The 20388-nt window shown below is 44.0% G+C and overlaps 1 protein-coding gene across 8 annotated transcripts in view; it reads left to right on the top strand.

Annotated features, from left to right (window-relative positions):
- UBR5 (ubiquitin protein ligase E3 component n-recognin 5) overlaps positions 1-20388 on the top strand; it is a 1080924-nt gene that overhangs the window by 541225 nt on the left and 519311 nt on the right. For 7 of the 8 annotated variants that reach the window (XM_033933084.1, XM_033933089.1, XM_033933086.1 and 4 more), the window contains 3 exons: positions 8571-8781; positions 8912-9038; positions 17362-17513. In XM_033933084.1, coding sequence (XP_033788975.1) covers positions 8571-8781; positions 8912-9038; positions 17362-17513 — 490 coding nt within the window. The remainder of the gene's footprint in view (positions 1-8570; positions 8782-8911; positions 9039-17361; positions 17514-20388) is intronic. The other variant, XM_033933085.1, reaches the window with a different exon arrangement.

Here is a 20388-nt window from a genome sequence, read left to right on the forward strand (position 1 = left end):
GAGGTCCATCGTGCCCAGCAGTCCACTTACGCAGAGGCCCAACAGGTCCAGGACCTGTGCAGTAATCCTCTATCTCTACCCTTCTATTCCCTTTTCCAACAGGAAATTGTCCAATCCTATCTTGAACCCCAGTACCATACTCTGCCCTATTATGCCCTCTGGAAGCGCATTCTAGGTGTCCACCACATGTTGGGTAAAGAAAAACTTCCTAGCATTCGTTTTGAATCTGTCCCCTTTCAACTTTTCCGAATGCCCTCTTGTTCTTTTATTTTTCAAAAGTTTGAAGAATCTGTCCCTCTCCACTCTCTCTATGCCCTTCATGATCTTGTAAGTCACTATCATATCCCCTCTAAGTCTCCTCTTCAGGGAAAAGAGTCCCAGTTTCTCCAATCTCTCAGCATATGAAAGGTTTTCCATACCTTTTATCAGACGTGTCGCTCTCCTCTGAACCCTCTCGAGTATCGCCATATCCTTCTTAAGGTACGGCGACCAATATTGGACGCAGTACTCCAGATGTGGGCGCACCATTGCCCAATTCAACGGCAGGATAACTTCTTTCATTCTGGTTGTAATACCCTTCTTGATTATACCTAGCATATTCTATATTCTATTCGCTCTCTTAGCAGCCGCTGCGCACTGTGCCGTCGGCTTCATTGTCATGTCCACCATTACCCCTAAGTCCCTTTCTTGGGTACTCTCATTCAATAACATCCCTCTCATCATATAGCTGTACCTCGGGTTTCTGCTTCAAGTGCTATGCCCTGCCAGGATTTGCACCCAGTGTCCAATCTCTCACGCCCTCCCCTACCAGGCTCTGTACCCAACCTCACTCCCTGCCAGGCCCTGTACCCAATCCCCTCACTCCCTGCCCTACCAGACTTACCCAGCCTCACTCACTCCTTGCCAGGCTGTGCACACAGCCCCCCTCACTCCATGTCAGGCTTTGCACCCTGTCTCACCTTCCTACCCTGTACCTCCTCTGGTAGTCTAATGGTAGGCCTGGACAGGAGGGATGCCCCTGTCTCTCGTCCTGGCCAACCTACAATTTTTTAACCCCTCCGTGCTTACCTTTTTCACTGTTTTTAATCCCTGGTGGTCCAGCGGTGTATGGGGCAGGAGTCATCTTTCTGTGCCCTGCCCCGTACTGAGCCTCTCCGTCCCTGGTTCCCATTTCGCAGCCAGTGGCACACTCGACAGAGCCAAGCTTTTTGTGCTTCCTGCTCGGCCCGCACTGCTCTCGGAATGGTGGCTAGTTCTCGCACAACGTATTCAGACAACCTGTTTCAGGCATATGGTGCCGCAAAAAAGAAGGGACGGAGTCTAGAGTTGGCAGTGGAAGAGAAGGGTACAGATAAGAGGGGGCTTGCCTGTTGAGTAGAGATCACGGGGGGGGGAGCATATGGGGAAATGAGTGAGGAGAGATATCGGGGGCTTCAGAGCGAATGCACTTGTAGGCAAGCAAGAGGAGTTTAAACTGTATTTGGAAATGGACAGGGAGCCAATGAAGCAACTTGAGGAGAGGGGTAATGTGAGAATAGTGGCTTCCACAGAATATGAGTCGTGCATCAGCATATTGAATGGCTGAGTTCATGGTGTGGCTGTGGAGACTATCTCCTACAGGTAGGTTATACTTTAATGATCGCCATTTCTCAGAAATGTCCCTGAAGAGAGCCCAGAAGTGGCAAGAGATGAGAGTTGGATTTATATCAGAGCAGGAGAATTGTTAATGGTTTAGGTTCAAAGGCTTGAGGCAGGAGTCTGGGAAGATAAAAGAGGGAGATGGTAGAGAGAGAGAAATAAGAGCTAAATTAACAATGAACTACAAAGTAAATGCATCAATTTTATACATTAAGCAAGAACATATATTTTCAGAAGTGGTAAGAGATGAGAGTTGTATTTATATCAGTGCAGGAGAATTGTTAATGGTTTGGGTTCAAAGGCTTGAGGCAGGTGTCTCAGAAGACAAAAGAGGGAAGAGGTAGAGAGAGAAATAACAGCTAAATTAACAACGAACTACAAAGTAAATGCATCAGTTGAACTGCAAGGTAATGGCGGAATAGAAATCTCTAATGCAGTGTTTTTCAACCGCTGTTCCGCGGCACACTAGTGTGCCGCGAGATGTTGCCTGGTGTGCCGCAGGGCCGCCATCAGGGCAGTACTACCAGTACTGCATTCAGGGGCCTGGAGCTGACAGGGGGCCCGAGGCAGGGGTGCCAGTAGCTCGCCAAGGTAAAGTGAGTCGATCACCCGGGACTCACTTTGTCTTGGCAATCTAATCTATCAAGCCGATAAGTCTTCTTCTCCCCGACGTCAATTCTGCAGTCGGAGAGGAAGTTCGGGCCAGCCAATCGCTGCCTGGCTGGGTGGAACTTCCTCTCCGATTGCAGAATTGACGTCAGGGAGAGCATGCGTCGGCGTCGGCTTTGGGGCCTGTTATCCATTGGTGGGTCCTGTTCCCCGATGGCAGCGGCAGTGGCAGTGGCTTGGGGAACGGCAGGGAGAAAGAAAGAAAGGGGGCAGGCAGGGAAACAGAAGGAAAGAAGAGAAACAGAAAAAAAGAAAGAAAGGTCAGGGAGAGAGGAAGAAAAAGTTGGGGGAGGGAATGAGGTGTGGAGGAGATAAAGCATACAGGCTGATAGAAAGGAAGAAAGATTGGATGCACAGTCAGAAGAAGAAAGTGCAACCAGAAATCACCAGACAAGGTAGGAAAAATGATTTTATTTTAAATTTAGCAAAGTGGAGGCAAAGGAATTTGCCCAAATAACTTAATAGTTAACTGGGTAAATTCACAGAGATGAAAACTTCCCTTCACTTACTATGCACAGTTCTGAATTTATATCTGCTGTCTATATTTTACAATATGGTCACCTTTTACTAAACCGCAATAGTGGTTTTTAGCGCAGGGAGCCTATGAGCGTCAAGAGCAGCGCTGGGCATTCAGCGCAGCTCCCTGCGCTAAAAACTGCTATTGTGGTTTAATAAAAAGGATGGAGGGTATATTTGTCTATTTTTGTATGCTATAAAAACCAAATACAGAGAGAGACTGAGAGCTGTTGACGAAGAGCTACGTGTGTGTCTTTCTTCGATTCCAGCCAGAATATCAGCTTTGTGTTCAGCCAAACAGGCCCAGGTTTCGCACTGAATAAAGTATTTTATAATTTTTCACTATTCTGTTTACTTAATATTTCATAATAAAGTAATTATAAAATACTTTCTTTGTGTTTATTTGATTCCTATTCAAGAGAATTACTTTATATATAGTCAATATAGGCACAGAGTTAAATTTTTTAACATTTTCTAATGGTGGTGTGCCTCGTGTTTTTTTTCATGAAACAAGTGTGCCTTTGCCCAAAAAAGGTTGAAAAACACTGCTCTAATGTAATGTAATTAAACAAGAACATATAGTTTCAGAAGTGGCCATGAAGAGAGCCAGAGTTGGATTTATTTCAGTGCAGGAGAATTGTTAATGGTTTGGGTCCAAAGGCTTGAGGCAAGAGTAGTTTCAGAAGTGTCCCTGAAGAGAGCCAGAAGTGGCAAGAGAACCAATTAAAACACTATTTAAAATAAATGGAGATGCCCAAAGGCGTCTCCAAGAACGGTTCTGTTGTCCCTACTAAGGAGGTAGCTTAGGTGGCAGTAGGTACCCCTTCTGCTGCCTAACTTATTGTTTTAATTGGTTCAATCGGTGCAATAATTGCACCAATTAAAAACCTGTTAAAACTGTTAAAATAATGGACATGCCCATATGCACCTCCAAGAACAGTGCCGTTGTCCCTATTAAGGAGGCACCATGCATCTGTACCTGACTCCTCTCCCAACACCATATCTAACAATTCTCTCTCTTCTTATGCCCAACAATTATTTTTCTTTATCTTCCCATGTGCACCATCTCTCTTTCCCTCTCACTCAGACACCCAGTTCTCCTTCACTTCAACATATCTTTCTCTCACTCCCTCCATTCTTCCACCTTATGGCTCATGCTCCCCTCCCTCTCTCCATCCTTTGTCCAAAGTTCCTGCCCCCTCCCTCCTTCCTTCCATCCTTTGTCCAAAGTTTGTGCTTCCTCCCTCCTGACTTTCAACGTGCCCCTCTCCCTCCCTCCTGCTATTCTGTACCCCAAGTACATGCCTCCTACTGGCGGGTGTTTACGTTCTGGCTGGCTCCCTCCTCCCTGCTGCAATTGTTTCTCTGCACAAAGCTGCGGGCAGCAGCTTCTACGTGCCTCCCATGGCTGAGCCGGAAGCCTTCCATCTGACATTGGAGGGAAGGCTCAGCCGCAGGATGCGTGTAGGAGCCGCTGCCAGCAGCTGTGTGCAGAGAAACAATTGTGGCAGGATATAGGGAGCCGGCCATGGCTCTGAGTGTGGCTTCAGGTTTTCCTCTCATAAGACGTCTTGGAAGAGAATGTTTTTTTGGCAGACAATGCTCAGGTTGCTGGACCTCAAAACTGTAGTCCCAGTGCCTCCTCAGGAGCTTTACACCAGCAGGTACTCCATTTACTTTGTGGTGACCAAGAAAGAGGGGTCTTTTCGATTCATTTTGGATCTCAGAGGTGTCAACAGAGCTCTCTGGGTTCCATCTTTTCACATGGAAACCCTGAAATTGGTCTTTCTAGCCATTCAGCCTGGGGAATTTTTGACTTCTCTTAGCCTGACAAAGGCCTATCTACATGTTCCCATTCGGGTCTCTCATCAACGATTCCTATGTTTTGTGATTTTGGGAGAGCATTATCAGTTTTATGCTCTTCCCTTTGGTCTAGCTCAGTGGTTCTTAACCTTGTTGGAGGTACTGAACCCCACCAGTTTCATATGCGTGTTCACCGAACCCTTCTTTATTGGAAAAATAAAATATGATTTTTACAAATTCAAAACATAGATATACAGTGAGGGAAAAAATAATATCAATTTTGAAAACAAAAAAGTTCTCCTATATTTCGAATAATAATAACATAATAATGAAATTTACTGCAAATCAGTGTGACTTCTGCTGTTGCCTCTCAGAGAACAGTTCAGAAATGCACGGCTTTACCTTGGCAAGTGCCACTCTCATGTCATTTTCGCAACAAAGTCTGTTCCTTTTCTTCGTTTTTATGTCCAGCATCCTCGAAAAGGATTGCTCGCAAAGATATGTTGTAACAAACGGTATGAAAATTTCCAGAGCTTTCTTAGCAATAACAGGGTACGTTACCAATTGTTGACACCAAAACATTGAGAGCGTTGTTGTTCTGAAGAGTTGCTGTTGAACCTGGCTCTGCTGAATTTCAATGATTTCATCGAGGTATTCATCATTGACATCTGTTGTCTCAGACGTGAACGGCTGTCTCACTCATGCTGTATATGACTCTCTTGTAGGGAAGTATCCGTCGAGAGACTTTGCAAGCTCATCTAAGTGCGTGGCAATAGTTTGCTTCAGTTCCGCGGGTACAGAAATGTCTCCGATTCCAGATAAATCTTTGATCTTACTTACACAGTTGTCTAGCAGGGGAAAGTTTGCGAAGTTATCATTTTCTGTTCGTCGTTTCCATAATGGTAGCTTTTTTTGAAAAGCTTTCAGGTTTTCTTCCGCTTCGATGATGTTGACTCCACCACCCTGCATTTGCTTATTGAGATGATTGAGAGCTGCAAAGATATCAGCCATGTACGCTAAAATGAGAATGAACTCAGAATTTTTGAAGCAATCTGCATGACAATGTTGCTGCTCTTGCAAAAACAGAGCTAATTCCACACGCATGGCAAAAACACGATTCAGCACCTGTCCCCGGATAACCACCGAACGTTAGAATGGTACAGAAGTACCTCGAATTCAGATCCCATTTATTTACACAGCTCCTTGAAGATGCGGTGCTTCAGAGCATTATTTCGCACATAGTTCACGCATTCCACAACAATTTTTAAAACTTCTGCCAGTTTTGGAGGCAAGGTTTTTGTTGCCAACGCATGCCTGTGCAGAATGCAATGCGTAACAATGATGTGTGGTGCATCGGCATTCACTAGCGCACCAAAACCGGACTTTCTTCCGAGCTTTCCTGGAGCTCCGTCCGAACAAACTGCATAAACCATAACCCACGAAAGATTGTTGTCTTTGAAGAAGTCATCCACAAGTTTCTTCACATCAGTTGCCTTAGTTGTTGTTGTAAGAGGCTTACAAAATAAAAAATCTTCCTTTATCACGTCGTCTTTCACATAGCGCACGAATACTGCAAGCTGGCTTAGATTAGAAACGTCTGTGGTCTCGTCGAGTTGAAGGCTGAATTTTGCCGGGCTTGAAATCAGATCTGCAACTACTTGAGCCAAGATGTCTTTGCTCATGTCCTCTATTCTGTTGCTGATGATGTCATTTGAAGAGGAATTTCAGATAACTGAACTTCAGCCGCTTTTCCCAGCATGATATTCGCCATCTTCAACACAGCTGGTTTTATGAGTGTTTCACCAATGGTGTGTGGTTTGCCCTGCTTTGTGATCAGGTAAGCAACTTCATACGATGCTGTGAGGATCAGTTTGTTGATGGGTACAAAGCCGAGAACAGGCAGAGTAACCTTTTTATTGAATCTTGCTCTCTTCACCTTGAATTCAGCGAGCGTTGTGTTCTTGTATTTTCCATCTCCATGCAGTTTAAGGAGGTATTCCCTTAGTTTTGCCAGAGCTAGACTAGAATTACTCAACTTGGCATTGAAAATCATGCAATTAGGACGCTGACTCCCATCACGTTCCGTTATACATGTGAATCCATATTGTACACATTCGTCCGACCACTTTCGTATTTTGCTCGACATAGTAAGGGATTAAAATATTAAGATAGGTATCACACGACGTACCATCACAACAGTTACAATTCGACTACTGTGCGCATCAAATCCCCTGCAGCACAGATAGGCCAAGCGATGTTGCGTGATCACCTGCAGCCAGTTATGGACAAGTGGGACGTATCATCACGAATCATAAGCGCTTCAGTCACGTTCAATCATCTATCAGTTGAATCACAAATTTTGATCAGGAATTGATTGATGTATATAAGGCGTTAGTTACAGATTGATAGATCAAGAAACCGAGTACACGATCAGTCTCGATCAAAATCACTGAATAACTGATAGATGATTGAACGTGACCGAAGCGCTATATGAGTCGGAGGTGTGTTTTGACCTCCGCCGAACCCGCGAGACTGACTCACCGAACCCCTGGGGTTCGGTCGAACCCAGGTAGAACCACTGGTCTAGCTAGACATCTTCACTATGATAGTGGTAGCAGCTGCCTTGAGCAAGGAGGGTATTCTGATGCATCCCTATCTGGACGATTGGTTGATTCGAGCAAAGTTGTTGCAGGAGAGTTCCTGGGTCACAGCTTGAGTTGTGGAGTTTCTTCAGTCCTTGGGCTAGATTGTAAAACTGGCTAAGAGTTGGTTGACTCTGTCTCAGTGCTTGTAATAGCTTGGCGTGTTTTTCGACACCAGCTTTGGGAGAGTTTTCCTTCCAGAGGCCTGGAGAACTAGATGGCCTTGAGCATGCGCAGATGCATGCTCAAGGCCCAGCAGAGGCGGGAACTTCTTCAAGCGGCACCGGCACATCCTGTGGGCTGCGTGCCGGTGCCAGACGGGGGTAAGTTTGAAGTTTTTCAGGCAGGGGGTGCCGGTTCGTGCGGGGGGCCCATGTGAGCGGAGAGGGTGTGATGCCGGTTATCGGAGTGTGGGGGGTGCTCACAAATCGAGTCAACACCCGGTTTGCGAGACAAGATTTGCGAGAATGTTTTGCTCGTCTTGCAAAACACTTGCAAACCGAGGTTTGACTGTATTTGCTTGTTGGGGGAGTTTAAACAGCAGCGACATGTGGTTCGGCTGGTTTAGCTGGCAAACTGTGGGGCATTCTGAAAGGTTCTTGTTCTAATCAGTATCCAACTGTGTTCCCTGGTCCGATTTTGGACTATTCCGTTGTTCATGTTTGTTCATCCTAATGGTTTTCTGCTTGGCTATTCGTAAAGACCGAGTGTAAGAGGGACTGCACAGCCCAATTGTACTGTAGCTAAAAGTTAATGTCTCAGTGTCCACCTACTGGCAGAGGAGCGTAAACCCATTCGTTTCTGTGCTGGTCTGGAGAGACTAAAAGAAAGAAAATTAGCAGGTAAGGACCTATTTTCTCCTTATATTTGAATTTTCAGTGCTAGTGCTTTAGGCCAGTGGTGCTACTGAAAGTATGCATAATATATTTAAAGTTTATATGGTGGCTCTGCCACTTGACCTCATATATTCTTTCAAGAAATTTTATTGTTTTAATATCCTAAGTGGTTTACATTTAGGTACTATATAATATTTCCCTATCTGTCCTGGAGTGCTCAAACTCTATCTAGTGTACCTGGGGCAATGAGTGGATTAAGTGATTTACAGTGTCACAAGGAGCAAAAGCGAAAAAGATTTTCTGATCTCAGGTTGGGTTCCTTAGACATTGCTAGAAATGTATGCTGTCTTTTGGATATTTGACCACAAGTGCTCAAAATCATATTTTTAACTCTGATTTATATGAATGGTAAATTTATTTAGATTGCTTTTATTCAATTGCTTTTCTGTCATTTTTCCGAGTGCAGAAACAAACACTGATGCAGCATATTCTCCGATGTGATTATGAGGCCTGCAGGCAATATTTGGTAAATCTAGAGCAAGCAGTGGTGTTGGATCAGACTCCTCAAATGCTGCAGACATTCCTTAGCCACAGATGTGATGGAAATCGCAATATTTTACATGCCTGTGTGTCTGTCTGCTTTCCAACCAGCAACAAGGAAACAAAAGAAGAGGAGGGTAAGAGTAAGCATGTAATTGAGAACATTTTTGATATGTTCCTGTGCTGTAGTAAATCTGTTCGATTCATTAAAATAATGAATTGTTCAATTATAGATATTGGTACCAAATTTTTTTCTTTATGTTTCAGAAGCAGAGCGCTCTGAAAGGAATACATTTGCAGAAAGGCTCTCTGCAGTTGAGGCTATTGCAAATGCTATCTCTGTAGTTTCCAGTAATGGCCCAGGAAATCGAACTGGATCGTCTAGCAGCAGAAGGTAAGCTGATTTTAAAAGTATCTTTCTGAAAACGAAAAAAAAATATCTATGGTCCTTTTATAGTATGCTTTAAACCAGTGTTTCTCAACCTTTTCAAGCCAAGTACACCCTAAGCCTAACAAATACCAACCGAGTATCCCTGAACTCCGCCCCGGACTCCACCTCCATAATAATAATAATACTAATTGTAATGCAATTTCCATCCATTTTTCATATACACACAATATAATCTTATTAATACATAATGGTGACCATAAAATTAAAAAAACACAAAGCAAACTGTACGCAGAGAAAATATTAATTATCATTTCTATTTGAGATTTTTTCAAAGATGTCAAGGCAGATGACTTTGACTTTAAAATATGCAATGTCACCTCAGTAACAACTATAGAAAAATAGACAAATATAGTGCAAATTATAGACAGCAGATATAAATTCTCACGACTAACACATTTTGATCATTAAATTGAAAATAAAATCATTTTGCCTACCTTTGTTGTGTGGTGATTTCATGAATCTCTGGTTGCAGGTCCTTCTGACTGTGCATCCAATCTTTCTCTCTTCCTTTCTCTCTCTCTTTCTCTTTCTATCTCTTTCACCAAACCAACATCTCTTTCTGTCCCTCCATAAGTCCCAATTTTTCTTCCTCTTTCATCCCCCAAATCATTTTTCACCCCTCTCCAACACCATGCCCAACATTTATCTTCCTTTCTCCATGTGCACCATCTCTTTCACTCACACACTGAGGCCCAACAATTGTTCCTTTCTATTCCCTCCCCCTCATGTCCTTCCTCCCTCCCTCCCTCCGCGCTGAAGCCTGAGTGGAGTAGAATTGGTACAAGTGGATCGATTTTTCACTCAGTCAAAAATTACAAAGATTAGGGGACACTCAATGAAGTTATAGAGAAATACTTTTAAAACCAATAATAGGAAATATTTTGTCACTTAGAGAATAGTTATGCTCTGGAATGCATTGTCAGAGGGTATTGTAAGAGCGTATAGCGTGGCTGGTTTTAAGAAAGGTTTGGATAATTTCCTGAAGGAAAATTCCATAATCTGTTATTGAGAAAGACATTGGGGAAGCCACTGCTTGCCCTGGATCGGTAGCATGGAATGTTTGCTACTCTTTGGGTTTTTGCCAGGTACTAGTGACCTGGATTGGCCACCGTGAGAACAGGCTTCTGGGCTTGATGGACCATTGGTCTGACCAAGTATGTTTTTAACATTTCAAGAGACAGGATTTCAGAAGAGTTCCCATGCAGTTTATGATGAGTATGCCCCATCATCCTACAAAGTAAAATTTTGGATCAAGCAGTTTAAATGGGGTAGAGGATCCATTGAAAATGACCCTCACACTGGATGGTCTGTGGAAGCAACTTCCACAGAAATATGTAAGAAAGTCAAGGATTTAGTTTTGTCAGACAAATTAAGGTTTCCCAATTAGCTGAAGAAATGGGCACCTCAGCAGGTATAGTTTGGAAAATAATTCATGAAAAGTTGAGCAGGTCCAATATTAGTTAAAGATTGGTTCCAAGAATGCTAATGCCATGTCAGAAGGCCAGAGGGCTCCCAGTGCCATCATGAGAACTTGGAGATGCTCCGTGAAGATCAAGTGAATTTTTTTTAATCGTTTGGTGACTGGAGATGGGATTTGGATCTATCACAGAGATCCTTAGTCCTTAATGGAGTCAATACAGTGGAAGCACAAGTCATCCCCCACCCCATAAAAGTTCAAGACAGAAAAATCTGCAGGCAAAGTCATGGCAACTGTCTTTCAAGACGATGAAGGACTTTTGCATCTGGAGTTCATCACACAAGACAACCATAACTGGAGAGAGATATGTCAGCACAGTGATCACTTTACGGGAGTCAATCAAGGAGAAAAGATTAGGAAAATTCATAGCAGGCGTACTGCTTCTTCATGACAATTTGCCAGTGCACATGTCATAACAATCACAGGCTGCCATCCGAGAATGTAGGTTTTAACAGCTGAACCATCCATCCTACAGTCCTGATCCGGCTCCCTTGGATTATTTCCTATTTCCAGTTTTGAAGAAATCTCTCCATGGACAGCAGTCGTCAAGTGATGAAAACATCAAGGAAGCTGTGAGGTCATAGTTTGAAGGTCAAATAGAAGAATTTTTTTGAAGGGGTTAAAGTAATTGCAGGAAAAGTGGATGAAGTTATGAGGGGGACTATATTGAAAAATAAAACAAAATTTTTTTGAAACCGCTCTTCCTTTCTACTAAGGTAGATAAATAATTTAACGCCCCTCATACATATAGAATTTACCAATGTATAATCATTATTTCAACTCACCAGAAGATGCAGATTTGGCTAATTCCTGAGTTTGAATTATGCTTTCTAAATGTTTAGGATCTTGAAAAATATAATCTTTTCTCTGAAACTTCAGCAAACACCGGAATATTTCAGAAAAAAAGTCATACCCAAGGATAAAGCTCTAGGTCTCAGTTTAAGAAACTCTTCAGATCACCTGAATTCTCCAGGAAAAATATTTATAGGAGAACCATAAAAGCGAGCCAACCTTTTCTTGAAGAAATTAATTAAAACTTTATCTCTATCTTTCCTACATAAAAATAGCCGTCAAGGCACCTCTGAGGTGCGCTAGCTGTTTAAAGCGTGTAATAGCGCGCGCTAAACAGCCAGACGTGATAGCCGTTACCGCCGCCTCTTGAATAGGTGGTAGTTTTTGGCCAGTGCAGGGGTTAGCGCTTGATGAAAAGTCGCGCACGCTAACCCCGCTAGCGCGGCTTTGTAAAAGGAGCCCTTAATGTACTGTAGTCTCTAGAATAGATGTTTCTCGCATTGTAGTTAGATTTACCTACAATACTTCCTCTACCCTTCCTCTGCAGAAGAGGAAACATAAGAGAAAGGGCGGGACCGCCGGAAGAGGAAGCAGGGTAGACGCAGCGTAGACGCAGAGCTAAGAGAAGGGGCAGGACCCCCGGCAGAGGAAGCAGCAGGACGACGATAGGAAACTTCTACATGATGGGGGTGGGTGGGGAGGCTGTGGGGGTGCGAGCGGTCCTTCGGGGGGTGGGGGTGGCTGCGGGTGCGTGTTCCAGCGCGAGCGGTCCTTCGGGATGCGGGTGCGAGTGGTCCTGCGGGGGGGGGGGGTGAATCGGACGTCGGGGGGGGGGCATCAGGCTTTCAGGGTGGGGACAGGACTTTAAGGGGGAGAGGAGAGTCGGGGTGGGCTAAAGGAGAGTGGGATGGCCAGAGGAGATTCGGGGCGGGCTAAAGGAGAGTCGGGCTGGCCAGAGGAGAGTCGGGGCGGGCGAAAGGAGAGTCGGGCTGGCCAGAGGAGAGTCGGGGCAGGCGAAAGGAGAGTCGGGCTGGCCAGAGGAGAGTCGGGGCGGGCTAAAGGAGAGTCGGGCTGGCCAGAGGAGAGTTGGGGCGGGCAAAAGGAGAGTCGGGCTGGCCAGAGGAGAGTCGGGGCGGGCGAAAGGAGAGTCGGGCTGGCCAGAGGAGAGTCGGGGCAGGCGAAAGGAGAGTTGGGCTGGCCAGAGGAGAGTCGGGGCGGGCGAAAGGAGAGTCGGGCAGCGACGGGAGAGTCGGGGCGGCATGCGCGGTATACAGGTGTGCGCGGTATATAAAAATTTATTTACATAAATTACAGTTCCCCGCGCGCTATACCCGTGTGCGCGTTTTACACAGGTGCGTGGTATATGAGTGAAAATACGGTAGTCTTGCAGGAGGGAGGCAGAAAAGGCAGGGCCCGCTGCCCTGTGAAGTAGTGCAGCACAAGAGGTGTACAGTCTTGTGGGAGGGGGACAGAAAAGGCAAGGCCCGCTGCCCTGTGAAGTAGTGCAACACAAGAGGTAAAGTCTGGGAAACAAGATCCTGGAATTAGAACAGAAATGAGGAATGCCGACCTGGATGTGGTGGCGATATCTGAGACCTGGCTCACGGATTCCCACTGGTGGGACATGGTCATACTGGGTTACAACTTGCTTCGCCGGGACAGGGAGGGCAAAATGGGAGGAGGTGTAGCATTATATATTAAAGATGACATTAAGGTCACCAGAATCACAGATGTCCACTACACTGGGGAATCCCTTTGGGTAAATTTGGCCAGAGGGAAGGACAAATGTCTGTATCTTGGCGTAATATACAGACCCCCAAAGACAACAGGATGACCTAGATATGGAATTAATCGGAGATATAGAGAATATCACCTTGCGTGGGGACACAGTATTGTTAGGTGACTTCAACATGCCTGATGTGGATTGGGACACGCTTTCCTCTGCTTCCGGCAGCAGCAGGAGGCTATTAAACTCTATGAAGGGAGCAAGACTCAGGCAACTGGTGTTGGAACCAACAAGGGATCAGGCAATACTGGACCTGATACTTACCAATGGAGAAAGTGTCACAGAGGTCTCGGTGGGCGACACATTGGCCTCCTGTGACCACAACATGGTATGGTTCAATCTCAGGAAAGGTTTCACTAAATCTACCACACTGACCAAGGTCCTCAAATTCAAGGACACAAACTTCAAAGAAATGGGAGACTTCGTTCACCAGGCGCTACAAAGCCAAGCAGAAACCGATAACGTGGAAGAAATATGGTCGACTTTGAAAGCCACCATACAAGAAGCAACAAACCGCTATGTTAAATCAGTAAGTAAACAGCGAAGGAACAATAAGCCACAGTGGTTCTCTGCGGAGATTTCGGACCTCATCAAAGAGAAGAAAAAAGCATTCATCTCTTACAAACAATCAGGGAAACAGGACTCTAGGGAAGTCTATCTGGCCAAGTCAAAAGCCGTCAAAACAGCAGTTAGGGAGGCCAAATTCCGCATGAAGGAGTCTCTAGCGAAGAACATCCAGAAAGAAGATAAATCCTTCTTCAGGTATATCAGTGACAGAAATAAGAACCCAGGCGGGATAGTACGTCTTAGGAAACCAGACGGAGACTATGTAGAAGCGGACTCGGATAAAGCCCAACTATTAAATGAATACTTCTGCTCAGTCTTCACCTGCGAGGCGCCAGGACTCGGCCCTCAGCTACAGACAAGGGTTGAAGCAGATGACCCGTTTAGTAATTTCGAGTTTACACCCAGTGGTGTCTACTGCGAGCTGTCAAAGCTTAAGGTTAACAAGGCAATGGGACCTGACAACCTACACCCCAGGGTGCTCAGAGAGTTGTGTGATGTCTTGGCGGAACTGCTATCCACGCTCTTCAATCTCTCCCTTAGTATGGGTTACGTCCTGTTGGACTGGAAGACAGCTAACGTCATTCCACTCCACAAGAAAGGCTCCAAGATGGAGACAGCAAACTACAGACCGGTGAGTCTCACATCAATAGTGTGCAAACTAATGGAAACTCTAATCAAACGCCAATTGGATACGATCCTGAATGATGAGAATCTACGGGATCCCCGTCAACATGGATTTACTAAGGGGAGATCCTGCCAATCCAACCTGACTGGGTGACGAGGAAGCTGGATGTTGAGGATTCCCTGGACATCGTATACCTGGACTTCAGTAAAGCATTCGATAGCGTACCACACCGCAGGTTGCTGAGCAAGATGAGTTCTATAGGATTGGGCGACACATTGACGAAATGGGTTGGGAACTGGCTTGGAGGTAGGCTTCAGAGGGTAGTGGTGAACGGCACCCCCTCCAAAATGACGGAGGTAATCAGTGGAGTGACGCAGGGCTCGGTCCTGGGCCCGATCCTATTCAACATCTTTATAAGAGACTTGGCAGAAGGGCTGCGAGGTAAAATAACATTATTCGCCGATGACGCCAAACTAAGCAATGTAGTGGGCAAAAGCACAACAGACATAAATTCAATGTCCGACAACATGATGCACGACCTACTCCTACTGGATGCTGGTCTAGGTCCTGGCAACTCAACTTCAATGCCAAAAAATGCAAAGTCATGCACCTGGGCAGCCAAAATCCATGCAAGACTTACACCCTTAATGGCGAGATCCTAACAAGAACTGAAGCAGAACGAGACTTAGGGGTGATCGTCAGTGAGAACATGAAGACTGCCAATCAAGTGGAGCAAGCTTCAATCAAGGCAAGGCAAATCATAGGTTGCATATGCAGGAGTTTCGTCAGCCGTAAGCCTGAAGTCATTATGCCATTGTATAGATCCATGGTGAGGCCCCACCTGGAATACTGTGTGCAATTCTGGAGGCCGCATTACCGTAAGGATGTGCTGAGACTGGAGTCAGTCCAGAAAATGGCCACCCGGATGGCCTCGGGACTCAAGGATCTCCCATACAAGGAACGGCTGGATAAGTTGCAGCTGTACTCACTCGAGGAACGCAGAGAGAGGGGTGACATGATCGATACATTCAAGTATCTCACGGGCCGCATCGAGGTGGAAGAAGATATCTTCTTTTTCAAGGGTCCCGCGGCAACAAGGGGGCATCCGTGGAAAATCAGGGATGGGAAATTTCACGGGGACACCAGGAAATTCTTTTTCACTGAAAGGGTGGTTGATCGCTGGAATAGTCTTCCACTTCAGGTTATTGAAGCCAGCAGCGTGCCTGATTTTAAGGCCAAATGGGATAGACACGTGGGATCTATTCACAGAGAAAGGTAGGGGAGGGTCATTGGGGTGGACAGACTAGATGGTCTGTGGCCCTTATCTACTGCCTATTTCTATGTTTCTATGTCCCTACCTTTCAAGCATCCAGCTTTTAACCTGGACAATACTTAGCTTGCATATATGACAATTCTTGGTAGATTGGTCATGTATGTGAAATTTCAATAGAGGAATGTGACATCCTGGTTAATTTTTTGCATCCACAAGGTCCTGCACGGTCGTTTCACTGGCCACCTTGCAGAGACATATGCTGGATCCCTGAACAGCATATTATTGCAGGCCTTAATGCACCTATGACCACTTCATCAGGCAGATAGTACACTTATCCACAAGCTATTTTGGCAAACATTGACCAGACTTTTAAAACCATGTGCAAGAAACTGAGTTAAAAGTTGAATTTATTCGATTCCCTGATCTTTGTCAGTATATATGCGCACTTTAAATAAATGTGGTTTTCTTTTTTTGTCTTTAATAAAGATTTTAAATTTATATGGTATTATCTGACTATTGGGATTGTCTTTCAGACAGTGGATCAATAACTGATAAATATCTGGTCTCAGTGTATAATACACTTGTTATGATCTTCACGACCAGTGGCAGTGGGTATATGAAAATGCATGTATACAGGGAAGGGGATCATATAACAGTAACAATCGAAACTTAACTGTGAAACTTAATGTACCTTGTTCATTTGCATATAACATGGTTTGTGTTAAACATGCCTCTTCAATAGTAAACATTTGTGCACATATACAACTAATGCTTATCCTTGAAACTTTAATTCTCACCAAAGAAAGGTTGGGTCCAAGATGAAACAGGATAGCTTCTGTAGCAAAAAAACATGCTCTTTCAAATGATATAAAAAAACACCAAAAAAACCCTACACATTAGAGATATTTGAATCTGAAAAACTGAAAATTTGCATAAATGCATAAAGCCATATTTTTTGAATGGTCATATCTTCAGCTTCACTTGACTGTAAAAGCTCATTTTGCAAATCTTGGAAGTACCTCATGGTACATGTCTGCTGGTAAAGTTGTACCCTCAGCTGACTTACCTACCAGCAGCAGTATGGAGCTAAACTGCCAAAAATTTTCATTTGTGAATTTTTATCCCTACTTTGCTGACCTGTAGAAATGGAAGCACCTTCGCAAAAGATTTCAAACTTGGCACAGAAATATGATCCAAGGTGTTGTACTGAACTGCAAAATTTCAGACTCCTAGGTAGTTTCCTTGTGCTGCAGTGCTTAAGCAAAGTTGGCGTTTTAGGTCACACGAGACATGGGAGTGGATTAATTGCTTTTGTTCAACCACCCCTAGCTCTTGACCAAATTGAGATAGATCCAAAAAATTTTGCAGAGTTTCATTTGGAACCCTAGACAATACCCCTGTAAAATTTGGTTGGATTTCAAGGGGGTCGAGCATGGGCTCCTGGTCCACTTGACATGGAATGACCCCCTCAGAGGTATCTAGAAAAGTTTGGGGCACTGTTTCCTATATTGAGCTCTGTCAGTGATGTCACTTATGCATGAGGATTCAAGTATTACTGTCCTTGGAGAACATCTGCTGCAGGTAGGCAATTTTGTTTTATCATCTAATAAAAGTCCCTGTAATGTAACGCTTGTGAGAAAATGAAAGTAGGTATCATCTATAGACAGCAGTCTTTTGACTGATGAAATGCTAAATATATTTCTATTGTAATTGCCTTACCCTTTTTTATCATTTGTTATTCTTTAGTTTGAGATTGAGGGAGATGATGAGACGTTCTTTACGAGCTGCTGGTTTGGGTAGACATGAAGCTGGAGCATCCTCCAGTGACCCTCAGGATCCAGTTTCTCCTCCCATTGCTCCTCCCAGCTGGGTTCCTGACCCTCCTGCAATGGATCCTGGTAAATTTTAACAAACTTTGAGATGCACTTAGGTGTATATGAAATTATGTGATCTGAGTAGCAAAACTTGTCTCCTTCAAGTAAGGACCTCTGTCCCTGGTATATATAGCTATTAGAAATAAATGATGTGCACTGAAGTACATGGGTTTTTATTTATTTATTTGATGCAGACAGCTATCAGAGCAGGATAAAGTGGTATACCTTCTAAAACAAATCCATAAAGAAAGGAACTACAAAATCAAAAGAAAAACATTCATACCAACAATCCAAAGTAGAAAAGCTAAGCAATAAACTTAACAAGCAAATGATCCAGTCAAGAACCTGCCTTATTGAGCTGCATTTTTCTTTAAATTTGGTTGAATTGTTTAAGAATACAAGTACAGGGCAATGGGCTTCTTATTGTTTAATGTACAGCTTAAGCCTTGCAGTGCTATAGAAATGATAAGTAGTAGTAGTACTCAATAAATAGAAATCAAAAGAAAGGAAGACACAAAAACATACTCCGCAAATGTTTACATTCACATGCTTCACTTTCTGAAATCAATGAAGAAGAAACTGCACTTCTCTCTGCCTCCAAATCCACTACCTGCTCCTCTGATTCGATTCCCACCAACCTACTCAGTGCTATCTCTCTCACTGTCATCCCTCCTATCTGTCATGTAAGTTACATTTTTAGTTAACTTATCAATGTAATTAGTTACTTTTTTATAAGATTGACTAAATTAAGTAACTAGTTAGTTTATTTTAGTAAGTGCTAACAAAATTTACAAGTTACTTTTGCGTTACTATTTACATAGCATGCAGAACCTCCAATTCAAGTTGTTTGTCTTGCCTTGCCACAGTGCATTACAGTAACTACCCATATACCGGCTTTACGTGGTAACAGCCAGCCAAATGGGCTCTACTGAACTGAAAGAATTGCTTCATAAATGGCTGGACTATTTTTTACATACTTAAAGGGACTAATTTGCAAACTCATTTGCATGTACTGTTATTAGCAATGAAATGGGTCTCTGAAGTGGCTAAGAAGCCCTAAACACTGGAGAGAACCCAAGTAGGGGAGGGAGAGTACACCCTTCCAAAATGAAGCCTCTAAGAAGGACTATTATGGACATAAGATATTCTTACCCTGAGATAAAAAAGGAGGCAGTGACAAAGACCTGTGGTCTGGAAAAGCACCATGTTAGAATCTTCGGAAACTGGGACTCTCCTGGCGACCCTTGAGGGGACAAATGCTGGCTGCAGTTTAACCCTCAGTACATAAGAATAGCCTTACTGGGTCAGACCAATGGTCCATCAAGCCCAGTAGCCTGTTCTCATGGTGGCCAATCCAGGTCACTAGTACCTGGCCAAAACCCAAGGTGTTGCAATATTTCATGCTACCAATACAGGGCAAGCAGTGGCTTCCCCCATGTCTTTCTTAATAACCAGACTATGGACTTTTCTTCCAGGAACTTGTCCTAACGTTTCTTAAAACCAGCTACACTATCCGCTTTTACCACATTCTCTAGCAACACGTTTCAGAGCATAATTATTCTCTGAGTGAAAAAATATTTCCTCCTATTGGTTTTAAAAGTATTTCCGTGTAACTTCATCGAGTGTCCCCTAGTCTTTGTAATTTTTGACAGAGCGAAAAATCGATCCACTCGTATCCGTTCTACTCCACTCAGGATTTTGTGGACTTCAATCATATCTCCTCCCCTCAGCCATCTCTTTTCCAAGCTTAAGAACCCTAACCATTTTAGTTTTTCCTCATACAAGAGGAGTTCCATCCCCTTTACTCTTTTTTGAACCTTTCCTAGCTCCTCTATATCTTTCTTGAGATAAGGAGACAAGAATTGAACGCAGTGCTCCAAATGAGGTCGCACCATAGAGTGATACAGGGGCAATATGACATTCTTAGTCTTGTTAACCATCCCTTTTTTTAATAATTCCTAGCATTCTGTTTCTTTTTTGGCCGCCGCTGCAAGGTGGACCCTAGCATCCGGTAACTGTGATTCAGGTTATTCTTCGCAATGTGCATCACTTTGCATTTGTTCACATTAAATTTCTTCTGTCACTTGGATGCCCAGTCTTTCAATTTCCTAAGGTCCACCTGCAATTTTTCACAATCCGCTTACTTTTTAACAACTTTGAACAGTTTCGTGTCATCTGCAAATTTAATCACCTCACTCGTCGTTCAAATTTCCAGATCATTTATAAATAAGTTAAATAGCACCGGTCCCAGTACAGACCCCTGCAGCACTCCACTGTTTACTCTCCTCCATTGAGAAAAATGACCATTTAGCCCTACCCTCTGCTTTCTATCTGATAACCAATTTCATATCCACAGCTGAACTTTGCCACCTATCCCATGACTCTGTAATTTTCTGAGGTGCCTCTCGTGAGGAATGTTATCAAAAGGTTTCTGAAATTCTAGATACACTATATCAGCTGGCTCACCTTTATCCACATTTTTATTCACATGTTCAAAGATGTCAAGCAAATTTGTGAGGCAAGATCTTCCTTGGTTGAACCCATGCTGACTCCGTCTCATTAAATTATGTTTGTCGGAGGAAGTGACATCAGCTCACAGAATGGCTGCTTGAACTAGGAGCTCCGTAGGGGCACATGTGCTTTTATACTTTTACAGCGTTCTGAACAACGGAGGTCTAGCGCTTCCAGTGTGGTTGGATTACAGCGGAGATGGAGACCCGAAAGAAGTGAGAAAAATATAAATTCCCTCTGCTTGAAGGAGAGAAATCGGCTACCGCAAGTGGTAGTCTGTTGCTGGGAAGCAAAAAAAAAATGGCGCCGGTACACGCGGAGTCGGATGAGGACGAGCCTGTTACCGAGAGCGCACCAGTTGAGGCGGTCACCCCCCAAATGTTACAGG

This window comes from Geotrypetes seraphini, chromosome 2 (genome assembly GCF_902459505.1).
Source record: "Geotrypetes seraphini chromosome 2, aGeoSer1.1, whole genome shotgun sequence".
NCBI classification, from domain to species: domain Eukaryota; kingdom Metazoa; phylum Chordata; class Amphibia; order Gymnophiona; family Dermophiidae; genus Geotrypetes; species Geotrypetes seraphini.